General features: G+C 43.0%; 1 protein-coding gene across 1 annotated transcript; it reads right to left on the bottom strand.

Moving 5' to 3' along the window:
• Positions 1-6,966: 6,966 nt before the first annotated feature.
• LOC115018732 (RWD domain-containing protein 3-like) lies at positions 6,967-16,803 on the bottom strand. The gene is made up of 5 exons (XM_029447918.1): positions 16,794-16,803; positions 8,557-8,789; positions 8,248-8,472; positions 7,195-7,313; positions 6,967-7,081 (listed from the first exon to the last, which is right to left on the bottom strand). The coding sequence occupies exons 1-5, from the start codon at positions 16,801-16,803 to the stop codon at positions 6,967-6,969; spliced, it is 702 nt and encodes a 233-aa protein (XP_029303778.1).
• Between the last annotated feature and the right edge of the window lie 11 nt (positions 16,804-16,814).

Genomic DNA, 16,814 nt, shown 5'->3' with positions numbered 1-16,814 from the left:
ATTTTGAGGTATACGTCGGTTCCAGTTCATTGCCCATTGTAACCTTCACAGATCATAACCCTCTCGTTTTTTTGTCTCGCATGTACAACCACAATCAACGACTCATGAGGTGGGCGCTGATTGTGCAAGATTATAATTTAGAGATTCGCCATAAAAAGGGCTGAAAATGTGTTCGCAGATGCTTTGTCCAGGTTGTAGGTAACCTGTGAAGTGATGTATGTTTCATTAGGAATTGATAGGTTGTGTTTTAAGGGTGGGGAGTGTTACGGCCTTGTTTATCTGCGGAGGATTACTTTGTGGATGAATGCACTTTATGTCCCTATTTAGGTATGCAGATTTGGATGTGTGACCGCCGCCCGCTTGATTGGCTGCGACACCTCCTCCTCCCACATTGATGAAGACCGGCTGAGATTGGTGTGCACCCGTTCCGGCTCTCCAATCCGAGGCGCACGGGAGAGACCGGTGACTACAAATGCCAAGCCAGCTCGACAGTCGGGGCTGCTGGTGTTGTCAGCCAGATGCCTCGTAGTTGTGTGGATACTAGATTCCGTGTATCGTATATTGTTGGTTGAAATTCTGTGTACTGTATCCTAGGTGTTGGAACTAGGTTTATCTTTAGCGTTAATTGATTAGAAGTTTGCAGCGTTTTCTGTTAGACTTTAGGGTGCCCCGGCGCTGTTTTATGTGTTCTGTTATCAAGTTTTCACCCAGAGTTTGTTTTGTTAGTTTGGCTTTGATGCCTTATTTGCTCTTGTGTTAAGAGCCCTCCTTTTGTTCTTTGTGGTGTCGTTGAAAGCAATTGTTTGTCAAATTGTCCACCATATTTAATAAACATATCTTATTTTGCCATCAACATCTGGTGTATGTTACTCCCTTTTCCCTCGCCGAGCTGGGGTCGTAAGTAAAAGATCTGAGTAAAAATTAAATATACTTGTCCACACTAGGAAGCCTGAGCTATGTTAAGATTATAATAGCTGCAGTGAACATATGAAGGGTTTCTCTCCACACAGACTGCTGTAGATGCAGAGGAGAGTTTCAACTGCTTTCTTCCAGGAACAAAAAGAAAGTCACCTGTAGACACTTGGAAGAAAATGTATTTTGTCTGCTGCTACGCGAAGACTTTGAGTCATCATCCTACATTGCCTTTATGTACTTTTAGTGCCAATGTCTGGCAGGTTTGTTTTTTGCAGTAAAACTGAAATAAAACATGGGGGATTGGTCTGCTGAATCCACTCTGTGGCCTTAACCGTTCTTTATGTTTGCTTTAATCTGTGTGGCACCAAATACATTTCTTTATCTTTACAGTGTTCAATGTGCTGTACACAGAATTAGTCAAAATAGTCCTTTTGGTTTCCATTAAAGTGCTTTAAAGGGAAAGTTCACCTGTCAAATTAAAAATACATATTTGTTCTCTTACCTGTCGTGCTATTTATCAATGTAGGTTGTTTTGGTGTAAATTGCAGAGTGTTGAAGATTACAGCCGTAGAGATGTCTTCCTTCTCTCCAATATAATGAAACCAAATGGCACTCTCTTTCCTTTCTTTATTTCCACCGTATCACCCTCCAATGAGTGAGCAGGAGCCTCTCGTCCAGGAGTATTGATGCTGGTGTCACTTATTCTCTAAATCGGACTTTCTGTTTCTAAAACTGCATCATAACAGAGGGGGAAACTGTACAACAGGAGGCCCAGATGCTGTAAATCTGTGGACACTGGAGAATTAAGGTCAGTGAATGTACCCTACATACATTTCTATATTAATGTTTTGCAAAGTGTTTTGCAATAAGTGGAGAATTAATTTGTGCAATGGTCGCACATATATACAATTATTATCTCATTTATAAACATGCCACGACACCGTGAATCAAAATCTAGTTTTAAGAGCTTTATTATAATTATTGTTATGTCGCGCTCACATGCTGGATATTCCTAATAAAGTTGTATTGAGTTAAATCGCGAGACTAACACATGGAGGACGGTTGGACTCACGAGCACTCTGAGGGAACATGTTCTAAGGATTCCACGGTTGCTATGTTTGGTCTCCAGGTGCACAAGTTTAATTTAAACAAAAACGAACAGACAGAAAAACGGAATATTTCTACTTTCACTCGACGATTTATCTGAAAAGATTACATCAACCTGCGACCTTTAGCATCTGGACCTCTACGGACACTGTCAACCTGACTTTCTTCGTGGAAGACGTGAGATTTGTACACTTTTTAAACCCTTGTTGTTTTCTATGTATTTTACCATTGAGACTTTCCGAACCTCCTCAAAAATCACCGATATAATTGCAATATTTAAATTTTCCGTGTAAATGAATCAAATATGACTGAAGTTTGACTGTTGTGACTAAATACTGACCGTCCGTTTCATCTGTTGACAAGTTAGCATGTTAGCATGCAAGCTAGCATCCTAGGCAAATAAAATATAATATAAACCATACACTGACTAAGTGATACAAGCAGTGACAATAATATTTCATCCTTATTATTTGAATATGCTCATGATTCACAAATGTTCTCTATATATTGTATAGTACGGTTTTCATGCATAAGTATTTTACACAAAACGTTTGAAAAATCTTAAAATGTAATTGTGCCCCGAACAATACACAAGGTGAGCAGCAAAGAGGTGATTATTAAGATACAGTCATACAGTCAAGATAGAAAGTCATTATGGTATAACACTTCATGGTGTGTTAACATGATGTGATGATGTGAGCAGTAGTCTGAAGGCTATCTTTGTTTTTACCTTCAGATGGACCAACACTACACGCTGACACCTGTCCTCTTTCCCAACCGCGGCCAGCCCAGCAGCCCACGGAGGAGCCTGGCACCAGACTCCCACCCAGCTGCACCTGACCATGTCTCCTTCTCTTGTTCCCCCTTTAGGTCCTTCTACAGCTTTCCCCCTAGTTCCCACTACGGCTCCCTAACTGGACCTGACCATGAGCCGAAGTGGATGAAGAACCTTAGGCTTCTGATGAACGATAGGAACCAGTTTGGTGGCAGGTGGACCAACACAGGCGCTGAACCTGCATACAAGTCTGACCCTGGATCCCACCATGGCATCCCACCTGGCTCTGATGCAGGATCCAACCGTGGCTCCCCACGTGGCTCTGATGCAGCATCCCACCCTGGCTCCTACCCTGGATTCCGTCATCGCCCCCCACCTGGCTTGGACCCTGGATCCCACCATGGCTCCCCACCTGGCTCTGATGCTGGATCTCACCATGGCTCGCCACCTGGCTCACAATCTGGTTGCTTCACTTGGAACCCCCCCAAAACTCCCTCTTCCTCCTCTTCCTCCTCTTCCAGCTCGTCCTCTCGCTCTTCTTCTAACCGCTCCTGCAGCATAGCCCCAAGGCCAGAAGAGGAACACTGGACTTGTGTGCCGTCAGATATTCCAACCAGGATCACCCTAAGAAGGCGGCAGATGGAGAGATCCTCTTCCAGCTCTTCCTCTTGCTCTTCTTCCAGCTCTTCCTCTCGCTCTTCTTTCAGCTCTTCCTCTCGCTCTTCTTCAAACCTCTCCTGCAGCATAGCCCCAAGGTCAGAAGAGGAACACTGGACTCGTGTGCCGTCAGATGTTCCAACCAGGATCACCCTAAGAAGGCGGCAGATGGCGAGATCCTCTTCCAGCTCTTCCTCTGGCTCTTCTTCCAGCTCTTCCTCTGGCTCTTCTTCCAGCTCTTCCTCTGGATCTTCTTCTAACCTCTCCTGCAGCATAGCTCCAAGATCAGAAGAGGAACACTGGACTCGTGTGCCGTCAGATGTTCCAACCAGGATCACCCTAAGAAGGCGGCAGATGGCGAGATCCTCTTCCAGCTCTTCCTCTGGCTCTTCTTCCAGCTCTTCCTCTGGCTCTACTTCTAACCTCTCCTGCAGCATAGCCCCAAGATCAGAAGAGGAACACTGGACTCGTGTGCGGTCAGATGTTCCAACCAGGATCACCCTAAGAGGGCGGCAGATGGCGAGATCCTTTTACCAACCTGAAGTACCCAGTGAGCCTTTAGAAGTGTGCCCCCCTCACAGACCTGTGGCAACCAGTGAGCCTTTAGAAGTGCGCCCCCCTCACAGACCTGTGGCACCCAGTGAGCCTCGGCCGTTGTGGAGCGGACCTGTGCCGAAGTGGGTGAAGAACATGAAGCTCTTGAGGAAGAACAGAAACCAGTTTGGTAGCAGGTGGAGCAAGAGAGGCGCTGAACCCACAGGTAAGTCTGCAGGTGAGTCTGCAAGTAAGCGCTTTCGTTCTGAAGCTTAATTTTTTATTAATTTTCTTTCTAATTGAATTGCTTTAACTATATTTGTTTCCATTTGATTTATTTTGAATTGAATTGCTTTGAATTATTTACATGTATTTGAATTGAATGTGTTTGAATTGCTTTGACTTAACTTTATTTGTTTGAATTGTATTAATTGATATGAATTGACTTGCTTTGAATTAATATATAAGAACTGATTGATACTAAACTGTATTAGATGAAAGGACTATGCTCTGATGAGAATTGTGTTAACAAGGTATTACCAAAGGTAAACCCCATTACAGGGGTCCAAAGGGAGGGGGGGGGGGGGAGCTATTGCATTAGAAATAGATGGAGTTGCATGTGAGGAGAAGAAACAAGACGAGAAGGGAAGAGCCAGACGAGGAAGCGGAAATATGGGAAGAGCGCAGAGAAGAAATGTGACGAGACGATAAAGCCGAGAAGACGAGACGAGAAGAAGTGAAGACAAAGTTACCACAACTCCCCAATTATACCTGCCATCAAACTGTGTTTTAAATACAAAGTCAAAACTACAGGAAGTGTCTCAGTTTGGTTTCTAATGTTTATGTTTGTATGTTGGAAAATCATAATGTATGTTCATATTGTTTTACATTATGTTTTGTACAGAGCACACATCTTAAACAACACTAATGGTGCAAACCATTTCACACATTTCCAAATGCATCACTTCATGATGGGTCAATGATAACCCTAAAAAAGATTATTTCTTTATTATTCACTCCTGAGCTGTCAGGTCTGCTTTGTAACATTATTGTATTGAAAAAAGACAACAAAATTTCGTCTCACAAATCTGAAAATGCCTCAAAACTCTGTCACAATAGGGTTCCTTTAAAAATCAAATCATAGTATAAAATCAAATATACAATAAATAACATACACAAATGTGCACAAACATTATAGTATTGTGGAATTATGTTTGCAACTCCACATGATCATGTTCATAAAGTTTAATATGGGCTTAAATAATCTTTGTTGTATATATGCTGGGAGCCTAAATCCACCTTTAATCAAATGTATCTGATTTAACGAAAGTTATCAGTGAACAGTGTTCATACACATTTTACATTTACATTCCACACTTCTCCAGACTCATGTTTCCACTTCTCAGGAGAATTTAAGAACATATCTGAGTGCAGATAACAAATGTTTTATTATGTAAATAAATGCTTTTAAATCCAAATGTTAACATCTAAGTTATATTCTGACTATGTATGCTACTAGGTTGGCCTGTAGCCGCTAATACCAATCAGTCAACACTAAATGGTGTATTGTGGTGTAGCCGAGGCGACATCATTATATTATTTATTAAAATAACAGACATGAACGCCACACATGGCCAGTTCAACATGATTCATTCGAGGATGTAAACATTTGAAACTGTTGCTCTAAGTCACAAAAGAGCTCCACTCTGTTAACTTAAGGTGATCAACTCAATTCCCTCTGATTTGGCTTTGAGCCGTAAACTGTATTGCAGACAAAGCCAGTAGTTCTGAAGCACTGAGGTCAGAGGTGGAGATATTACACCACACATGAAGTGCCTCACTTCAGCTACAGTCACTGCAGAAGGAGCCACTTTGACTACAACTACTACGACTCTTGCAGCTGCAAATACTTCACATTCCTACTAGCAATGGATGTACACAATGCTAACAACTAAACCAGTCCATGTAGCTCACTCACTGATAGGGCTGCAACTGACCATTTTATTATCCATCAAACTGAACATTATTTCACCCATTATTTAAAAAAATGTGTATTTTAGAAAACAGAACAGGGGCAAGAGTCTGGAAACACAAAGATGTTTCCAGACTCTTTTCTTTTGTACATACTTATCCAGACCTGGAAATCATGCAAAGTCAGTGTTGGAAGGTAACTAAGTACATGTACTCAAGTACTGTACTCAAGTGCAATTTTGAAGTACTTTTGTTACTAGTTACTTTGCAGATTTAGATGATCAATATAAAACATAAATCAACTAATAAATGATGATGTCACAGATTAAGCTACCCAGCCGTACATAAAGTACCTTTACCTGCTGCAACATTAAAGTGATGAACACATTAATATAGTATAGATATATATAGATAGTTATAATCCAATAATATAAAAATATATTATTCTGAAACGGTCGGTTCTGCATGATGAGTACATTTACTTTTGGTAATTTAAGTATATTTTGATACCAATACTTTAGGACTTTTTTACTTCAGTAAGTTTGGAGTGCATGACCTTTACCTGTAATAGAGTATTTTTACAATCTGATATTAATACTTTAATACTTAAGTAAAAGATCTGAGTAAAAATCAAATATCATACTTGTCCACTCTAGGAAGCCTGAGCTATGTTAAGACTATTATAGCTGCAGTGAACATATGAAGGGTTTCTCTCCACACAGACTGCTGTAGATGCAGAGGAGAGTTTCAGCTGCTTTCTTCCAGGAACAAAAAGAAAGTCACCTGTAGACACTTGACATTTAATGAAGCGTCAAAATATCACGTCAGCAATAATGAACCCTTGTTTGTTTCCCTGCGTTACGACCATCAGTCAGTTTCAGTGTTGTGTTGGAGTTGAGCATCGGGACGAGGCTTTACTCTTGTGCGCCTGTTTCTCCAGTCAAGCCGTAGCTGCTGCCTGCATGGTCTGAATCTTCAGCGTGGTCACCGTGGTAAACTGTGTGCCATCAGTCACTTAATGATGGCAGTATCTGCTGGTAAAGCTCTGTTATGTTGATTTCCTGGAAGGCTGCGCTCAGCTCTGCTAACGACTCGTAGCTCTTCACAACAAAACCCTGGAGCCTGCAGAGGAACACAGAGAGAAGAGAGACGAGGATTACTGCTGGGATCCAACACTGAAGTCCTGCCCTTATTCCTTTGACTCCACATCACAGTCAGATGTCAGGGATCCATACCCATGTCCACAGGAGGGGGACGAAGGGCTTTCAATGAGAACCTTCATCATCCTCTCTTTGCATTTCTTGCCTGAAGAATCCACATCCACCTTCACCGTCTTTAAAAAGCGACAAAACTCCTGCAGACACATGATGACAGTCAGAAAACACTCCGAAGGGAGACAGGAGCCATCCATGACTCCACCACGGAAAACCTTTACAAAGAAAACATACAACATTCATTCACATGTCGCCAAGTTGTCTGATATAAAATACAGAGCAGAAGCTAAAGGTCGCAGTACGCTTCAAACCAGATGGAGACATTTCAGCAAGAGCCCAAAACAACATGTGTTTAAACTCAAGTGACAGCTGCTGCCTTCAGCTGGCCGTAGGACTTCAGTTCTTCTTTCTAGAGCAGAAGAGGAAGTCAGGTTCCGTTATTATAGAGTGACAGAGGGAGGAGGCTGGGGTGGATGCAAAGTCAACAAAGCATCTGATTTTAGGAGCAGAGCGCGCTGTTCATTTCAATGCTGGTTTCTATAAGGGGAGACACTTCAGGGGAACAGGGTTCAAATGTAACTAATAGACACCACTATGAAACGTCCACAGTGGTAATTACTTTAAGGCAATTCTTTTCTGTATTACAAGTTTTCTGAATTGTTATGTTTTAATATGTAATGACGCATTATCTTATTAACTATGTGATCATTTGCACACATTTCCAGAACAAAAATGTGAACATTGGATAAAGTCAGGTTCAACATTCTTGTTTCTTTTTGTTATCATGTTAGAGTCAAATGTTTTACAGAGGGAAGTTTAGATATCTCTTTGTATCACTAAATTGACAGACAAAGTTAGTAAAATAAACAACTAAATGTGTTTTTGAGATGTTTTCTTTCCAATCGTCCAAAAGAAGACAAAACTCTCAAAATTGACCGGTGCATGAAAAAATTATGTTTTTGTCTATCGTGCATATTTAATCAATCTTTAAAGTCATCATACATACATACAGTTTGTGCCCTGCATGTTCTGTCTGTAAGACTCTGTGTGATGGCGTGTTGAACACGTGGGTACCCTGATGTTGGGTCTGGCTCCCTGCAGAATAACCAGTATACTCCGTCCCAGTAATATCGTCCCATTGAGCTGAAGCTGCTGGCTCCAGCGCTGCAGCAGACTGATGTAACGATTTCGAGATCGGGTGTGGTCTAACGACAGCACTGCCATCCACTGCTCCTCTGCTTCTCTCTCTTTCACCTCCTCCTCGGCACCTCTGCCCTTCTCTGTCACCTGCACACACTGCTGATTGTAACACAAATCCAATGATTATTGGAGGAGCATTCCTTCAATGTAAAAATGTTGTTGCTCATTAGACAGTTTGTTTACCTGCAGCCCCTCCACGAGCTGATGCACCATTGGTTCTGGAGGTAAAGCTGCAGCCTGATCCAGCAGCTTCTGTCTGATGTTGTGACACTGAGTCCTAGAAAGACCAGTGGAAGAGACGGAGTTGGCGGGGGGACAGGAAGGGTAGCAGGGGTGCAGGTGGAACAACAGACTCACGTCCAACCCTCTTTGTCCTCCAACAGTGCTGTTGATTTGCACCATGAGCCCATCCTGAGCTGGAAGGCAAACAGAGTGATGTTGCAGCACAGCTACGGCACGATACAGTAATGTGTTCATTACTTTAATGTTGCAGCTGGTAAAGTTGAAGACTATTTCTTTGACTTTATTTCTGGGTAGCCTGTGAATTTTTTCCATGGGGTTCATTGGTGTTTTTCTCCTGCCGGTGTTCTGCCGGCCGGCGTCTGACGTCATGGCAAATGGAGACTATACCAAGCTCACGAGGAAGCACGGGATCAAAATATCAGCCGGCTTCCCGTGTAGCGTTGAGAAGATCGGGTTAGCTGTGGGAGACAAGGTCGGACATGGCAGTGTGAAGTCTCTGGCACGGATGAACGGGGCAGTTGTCATCTTCCTGGACCAGGTGGAGCGGGTGCACCGCGTCATCGAGACAAGTATTACGGTGAGCGGAGGGTTTGTGCAGGTGATGCCACTCACTCTGCCCGCAACCAAAGTTGTAATATCAAATGTCCCTCCGTTCATAACCGATGAGTTTCTCAGCAGAGAACTATCCAGACACGGGAAAGTCGTTTCCCCGGTAAAAAAGATTCTGTCTGGATGTAAATCTCAGTTGCTGAAGCACGTAGTGTCTCACCAAAGACAGCTATATATGATACTTAATAACCGAGATGCGGAGCTCAACCTCCGCTTCCACGTTAAAGTAGATGATTATGAATACGTGATATTTGCAACTTCATCGGTTATGAAATGTTTTGGTTGCGGGGAGGAGGGACACACCGCGAGAGCCTGTCCGAAGCGCGGGGGTCCAGCGGGGGGCTCTCCGCTGGGGCGGCCGGTGGCCGCTCCACGCGCCGCGTCAAGACGTGCAGCTGCTGTGTCCAGCTTTGTACACGGGATAGGTGGTGTTAATTCACTTGGTGTGGTGGAAAAAAATGGGGAAAAAAAACAAAAAAAACAGGGAGAGGAAGTGCAGGGGGTGTCAGGTGGTATGGGAGGAGAAGAGGTAGAGGAGGTGGTGTAGAGGAGATAGGTGGTGTGGAAGAGGTGGGTGGTGCAGAGGAGGTGGGTGAGATAAGAGCAGAAGATTTAAAGGAGGTGAGTGATGTAGTAAAAGAGGTAGGTGGTGCAGAGGAGGTGAGTGAAGTAAGAGTAGAAGAGGTAAAGGAGGTGAGTGATGCAGAGGAGGTGAGTGGTGCAGAGGAGGTGAGTGAGGTAAGAGTAGAAGAGGTAAAGGAAGCGGGCGATGTAGTAGAGGAAATGGGTGGTGTAGAAGGGGAGGGGACAGAAAAAATACAAGTTCCGTGGAGTGAGCAGGTAGAAGAGGCTGAGATGGAGGAAGAGGTAATAAAACAAAAACCTGCCACAAAACGGAAAAAGAAAAGTCAGAGTGCATCCAGTGATGCCAAGAACAGTAAAGTCGGGGAGGAAGGACAGACAGGCAGGAAGCAGGGACAGACAGAAGACAGTTTTAGTGAAGAGGAGTGTGTGTCAGACAGCAGCGACATCCCTGGTTTTACTCTGAGCAACAGCCAGAAAACAAAAATGTACCCAGTTTTTCTCCAACACACAAAAAACCAACACGGAGTAAAAGTGGAGGATTACTTTCTGGATTTACTCGTTTTTATTAGCTCAACCAGATTCCATATGAGCCAAAAAGAGTCTGGCCTCATTGAGCAGGAGGTTTATAGATTAAAAAAACTTGTGCTTAGAGTAAAAAAACAAATAAACAGTGGTGATGGGGGTCTTAATTAATTAATTTGTTTTTATTTTTTCTTATTTTAACATCTCAGCCATGGATACTTTTAAAATGGGTGTTTTAAATGTGAACGGAGCCAGAGTTTTTAAAAAAAGGACACAAATATATGAAACTGCGAAATTAAAACACATTGATGTCCTTTTTTTACAGGAGACGCACAGCGACGGCTTTAACGAGATAGACTGGAGGAGGGAGTGGGAAGCGGAAGTCATTTTAAGCCACAACACATCTCTTAGTGGAGGAGTGGGCTTCCTCTTCTCCAAATCTTTTACTCCAGTCTCACTGGAGGTCGAGCATTTTATCGAGGGGAGGTTGCTTTTAGTAAAAGCCCGGTTTGACCTTTTTAATGCTGTTTTTATAAATGTGTATGCCCCAACAATCGGTGCAGAGAGGAAGTTGTTTTTACAAAAAATTAATGATGTTTTAAATAGCTGTGCCTCGGAGGATTTTTTATTCTTGGGGGGGGATTTTAACTGTACAGAAAATGCTTTTTTAGATCAGAACCACGCAGAGACGCATCCAGCGTCTCAGCATGTTCTGAGGCAGCTGGTCCGCTCTCATGGTCTGGTGGATGTATGGCGGAGGATGAACGCAGAGGCTAAACAATACACATGGTCCCATTGCAGAGAAAATAGGATTTCCTCTGCTAGGTTAGATCGTATTTATTGTTTTAAACATCATTTTAACATTTTTAAAATGTGTAATATTATACCTGTTGGTTTCACAGATCACTCTTTGCTTTTATGTAATGTTTTTATTAGAAATGTGTTGCCAAGAAGCGCATACTGGCACTTTAACTCAGTTTTAACATTTGATAAAAATTTTAGAGAAGCTTTTATTTATTTCTGGAGTGTTTTTAGGCAGAGGAAGGGTGATTTTAACAGTCTTAGGCAGTGGTGGGACCATGGTAAGACTGAAATAAAAATGCTTTGTCAGCAGCACACCCTCAATGTCACACATGACATCACCAGATCTATGAAAGACCTGGAGGGTGATACAGTGGAACTAGAACAAATCAGTGAGTCCACAGGAGATCGAGGATATATTGAAATCCTCAAAGTAAAAAAATGGCATTAGCCGACCTGCTAGACGTTAAAGTCCAGGGCGCACTGGTCCGGTCCCGGTTCCAAAACGCCACCGAAATGGATGCTCCATCTAGCTTCTTCTTCGGCCTGGAGAAGAAGAACGGACAGAAGAGGGTAATCCACTCACTGCTCTCAGTCACAGGGCAAGAAATAACGGAACCAAGCCAGATCAGAACACGGGCTGTGAGTTTTTATTCCTCCCTATACTCGAGTGAGTATGAGGGGGAGAAAACGCTTTTAGAGAGGTTTTTAGGGGGACTACCTCAGGTAGCCGAGGAAACCAACTCACAGCTGGAGGGGCCGTTGACTACACGGGAGCTACAGGCTGCTCTGCAGAAAATGCAAGGACGGCGGGCTCCCGGTATCGACGGCCTCACTGTTGAGTTTTTTAAAGCATATTGGGACATTTTAGCAACAGATCTTTTAGATGTTTTTAATGAGAGTCTGGCCTCTGGTTCCATGCCGATGTCCTGCCGCAGGGCCGTGATAACGCTCCTGCCCAAGAAAGGAAACCTGCCGGACATCGGAAACTGGCACCCTGTGTCTTTGCTGTGTGTGGATTACAAGCTTCTGTCCAAGGCTCTGGCCACCAGGCTGGGGGGGGCTATGGAGCAGGTCATCCACCGGGACCAGACCTACTGTGTGCCCGGCAGGTCCATGGTAGACAATGTCTACCTAATTCGAGATGTTTTGGAGGTCTCCAGCTCATTGGGCTTTGATACTGGTCTGATTTCTCTAGACCAGGAAAAGGCCTTTGACCAGCGTTGAGCACAACTTCCTCTAGAAAGTAATGGATAAGTTTGGGTTCAGCGCTGGTTTCATAGGCAAGATCAAGGTGTTGTACAGTGAAGTTGAGAGTGTGCTGAAGTTTAATGGTACTCTGTGTGCTCCTTTTAGAGTGTGTAGAGGGGTCCGGCAGGGCTGTGCTCTGTCGGGGATGCTCTATGCGCTCTCCCTGGAACCTCTCCTCTGCAAAATACGCTCCAACCTACAAGGTCTGGTTTTACCTGGTTTTAATAGCAGATTTGTTTTATCCGCATACGCAGATGATATTGTTGTTTTTATTAAAAGCCAGAGAGATGCGGACATTTTAACAGATATAGTAAATAGTTTTAGTGTAACATCGGCAGCGAAGGTAAATTGGAAGAAAAGTGAGGCCCTCGCTGTCGGGGAGTGGCGTGGCGGTCTCCCAGTTCTTCCCCAGAGCCTCACCTGGAGAACTGACGGCCTGAAATATCTTGGCGTGTTTTTAGGAAAAGAAATTATTGTCCAGAAGAACTGGGAGAACGTCACAGAAAAGATTCAGGGAAAGCTTTCCAAGTGGAAGTGGCTGCTCCCTCAGATGTCTTTTAAAGGTAGGGTTTTGGTTTTAAACAACCTTGTTGCATCCCAATTGTGGCACCGTCTGACCTGTGTAGACCCTCCCTCAGGCCTTTTAGCAAAACTACAGAAAGAAATGGTAGACTTTTTTTGGGATGGTCTACACTGGGTGCCACAGGGGGTGCTGTTTTTATCCAGAGAGGAGGGGGGACAGGGCCTTGTCCACCTGGCCAGCCGAACAGCCACTTTTAGACTTCGAACTGTGTAAAAAGCATCCACAAGAAAGGCCTGTGCAGCAGACCCTCCACTGTGTGGAGTAACAGACTGGGTGGAGGAAGTGGACCAAGCCCACAGTGGGGGTCTTTTTACAAACCTCCCCTCAAAAAGCGGACAGCCGACCTCCAGTGGAGGATTTTACATGGTGCCGTCGCTTGTAACGCTTTTATCTCCGTCATTAATCCTGCTGTTTTTAACAAATGTCCTTTCTGCAACTTACGTGAGACTGTATTCCATGTTTTTACTGAGTGTAAGAGACTCACAGAGTTTTTCTCTCTTTTAACATTGGTTTTTAGTCTTTTTAACGTAGTTTTTACCGAGAGTGTTTTTATCATGGGAGTTGCCTACAAAAAAGACAACAAAGAAAAGTGGCAGCTCCTAAATTTCCTCTCGGGAGAGGCAAAAATGGCCATCTACATTAGCAGAAAAAACAGAGTTGAGAACAGAGAGGGGCAGGAGGCCAAGACAGTGTGGCTCTTTAATATCAGGGCAAGACTCTGGCTCGATTTTAGGTTTCACAAACATACCGGGGATCTCGACACTTTTAAAGAACGTTGGTGTTTTAAAAATATTATCTGCACTGTGAATAATGAATGTTTACACTTTACACAGGCTTTTATTGGATATTTTTTATATATTTATAGAATTGTTATTTATAAATATATATTTTTTGATTTTTCGTTACACTTTATTAGTAAACTGTTTGTTTTAAGAATATGTAAATAAAGTGTTTTTGAAAAGTCAAAAAAAAAAAAATCTCTCTCACTTTTACTCTCCCCCTCTCTCTCTCCCTTTCTAGCTCCCCTCTCTCTCTCTCTCCCTCTCTCTCTCTCTCTCTCTCTCTCTCTCTCTCTCCCTCTCTCTCTATCGCTGTCTCTCTTTTACTCTCTCTCTCTCTCTCTCTCTCTCTCTCTCTCTCTCTCTCTCTCTCACACTTTTACTCTCCCCCCCTCTCTCTCTCTCTCCCTCTCGCTCCTCCGAGCAGAAATAAGAGCTTTGGGACGGTCTTCAAGAACGACTTCCTGTTCAAGTGAGGAGCCAAGAAATATCAAATAAGTTTTTTCTTGTAAATTTACCATTGATTCTGAGTTCTTTCTCTGAATATTACCCCCCTCCCCCAGCTCCGTAATAACACATGTTTCACTTACAATGACCTTAACATGCCGTCATATTGAAACAATACAAAGTGTGTCATATGTTTGTAGCTCACAGTCTCCCTCCTGATTTCTCCCTCGCCCCTCAACGGATTTAGTAAGGTAAAAAGCAAAAGAAAAGAAAATTGATCCGAAGATAAATACAATTACAATTATTCAGTTCTATACCGGAATGAAAAGTAATAAAACAAACTAAATCACAACACTGACACGTGAAACGGTGCATTGCATTTCAGTGTTGTCCAGCAGTTGTACATCATAGACCTGCCAGTACAAAATGCAAAACACTGTCATGAGTTTTCATGAGGAGGTACATGCAAGCTCCCAGGAATAAATTTGGCTTTGGAACGATTTTGGCAGAGTTGCAACAAAAAGCATTTTTCCATATATACAATCATTGGAAAGGGGGGTGTAGAAAGGTGAACACATATTTCTAAACACAGGTCACCAGTATTTACTGTAGGCTACATTTGTGATTGACTGTGTGCGGTTTTAAAGGTATATTATGTAACATTTGTCAGTTGGTGTTTGTGAAGGAACACAGGATTCAGCGTTGGTCCCTCCTCCCCGGCTCAACCACCCAGAGAGAGAGAGAGAGAGAGAGAGAGAGAGACAGAGAGAGAGGCTGGTCTAGTGAATGAAGCGAGGCAGCGGTGTTTGCAAGATAAAAGCAGTGAATCAGAGGAATAACACGTTATTTTCTGATTGTTTCACAACAGTTATGTTCTCAAGAGCAAATACCACACCTACACCTCCGCACAAACCGGGTAAGGTTTGGATTTTAAATGAATACATGTTTCATCCTGCTGTGGCCTTTACTCTGTCCACTGCACCTGTGCGTGTGTGTGTGTGTATGTGTCATACCTGTCAACCCTCCCGTTTTTCCCGGGATTATCCCGTATTTTTCCTTCTATCCCGCTGTCCTCCCGTTTAAATATTTTCCCGTAATTATCCCGTATTTTTAACCTTTCAAAAATGTAAATAGGCCTAATTTAAAAAAGTGGCCTCCGGCAGAGCAGATGACAGTATTATGTTTAACTTTAGCTGAAAAACGTTATCCACCAGTAAACACACAGAAGAAGAAAACAGGAACAATAACACAGAAGAAGAAAACAGGAACAATAACACAGAAGGAGAAGATAAAACAAATGGATGAGAGTCACAGTGAACGGGAGATAGATGGAGATGCGGTTTAACCTGCCAAACAAGTTAAAACTGTATGTAAGTAACTAGACTAATGGGAGGAGACCTTCCCTTATTTAATAAAAAGCAGAGTCGGGCAAACTCGTGCAAAAGTGTGCCATTCAGATTTTAGCATCGCACACGGCGGAATAAGCGATGTTCGCCAGCATGAACAATCGTCCAAGCACAAGCACGAGGCACAAAAACATACACTGTCAATGACTTCATGTGTGACAAGAGCCTTTAGATTCTGGGATGCTTTCAGTCGCAGTGTAGCGACGTGTTTCAAGATTCTGAAATCGCAAAGAAGTCCTCGTCGGGGGAAACAAAAGCCACACAACTCATCCATCATCAAATAAATTGATGATAATAACTAATGCATACAATACATAAATCTTATAAACATGTCTGTACAAGTAATACATTCTTTAAATAAACATGTATTCCTGAATGTATATACCCGTCCTTTATGTGTTTACATTTACATTATATGGGGGCTGAGAGCTGTTAAAATATGGGCGGAGTCCGCCAAAACAATTTCCCTTATTTTGAAATTCCAATTTTGACAGGTATGGTGTGTGTGTGTGTGTGTGTGTGTGTGTGTGTGTGTGTGTGTGTGTGTGTGTGTGTGTGTGTGTGTGTGCCACTTGAGTTGGACAGGGGAAACACTGAACTTAAGCATAAGCACATAAAAACACAGTGAGGTAACAATCCGTTCTTATCATCTAATACCACTGCTTTGTGCCATTCCTATGCTCAATAGGTGCCATACTGTGCCTCGGTATCAGCAGAGCCATGGAGATGCTGAGGGGCGTTGCAGAGGTTTTTGACGACCTGGGGATGAGAATGGGATGCACACCCTGCTTACTGGCTTTGGGGTTACAAGTGAGGAGGCAAGTTAATCATATCTATTGAGATGTCTGAAAGGTAAATAGCTAGAATCGCCTGAAGGGGTGACTGGATGAATGTTGCAGTGCATAGCGTTAAGGCTATCTTGTGGCATGAACAATTCATGTCACAATGAAAAACAATTCATTCAATTCAATCTTTGAAGACAAAAAGCTAACTAGTCCTTTTAACATGGAAATGGAGGATTCGGGTCCCGGGAAAATGAAGGTCACACCTGTGTTGCTTATCTTTGATGCAGCCACCAGAGGGCAACTTTGGGACTGGAGCCAGTTGCAGATTGCCTGTGTTTCATATGGTATGTTTCCAGTGTATTTCTGATTCTGATAAGCTTTTTGATGCTGGATTTAGTAGTTTACCTACCACTAGACATGGTAGTGGACT

This window comes from Cottoperca gobio, chromosome 14 (genome assembly GCF_900634415.1).
Source record: "Cottoperca gobio chromosome 14, fCotGob3.1, whole genome shotgun sequence".
Taxonomy (NCBI): Eukaryota; Metazoa; Chordata; class Actinopteri; order Perciformes; family Bovichtidae; genus Cottoperca; species Cottoperca gobio.
Note: the sequence above shows the minus strand (reverse complement) of the source record. Positions and strands in the feature narration are given on the sequence as shown.

Excerpts from the sequence above, each read along its gene's own strand:
- LOC115018732 (XM_029447918.1), bottom strand. Across the intron at positions 8,473-8,556 it reads AGCTCGTGGAGGGGCTGCAG|CAGTGTGTGCAGGTGACAGA; the intron begins GTAAACAAACTG and ends TGTTACAATCAG. Across the intron at positions 7,082-7,194 it reads TCCCCCTCCTGTGGACATGG|GCTCCAGGGTTTTGTTGTGA; the intron begins GTATGGATCCCT and ends GTTCCTCTGCAG.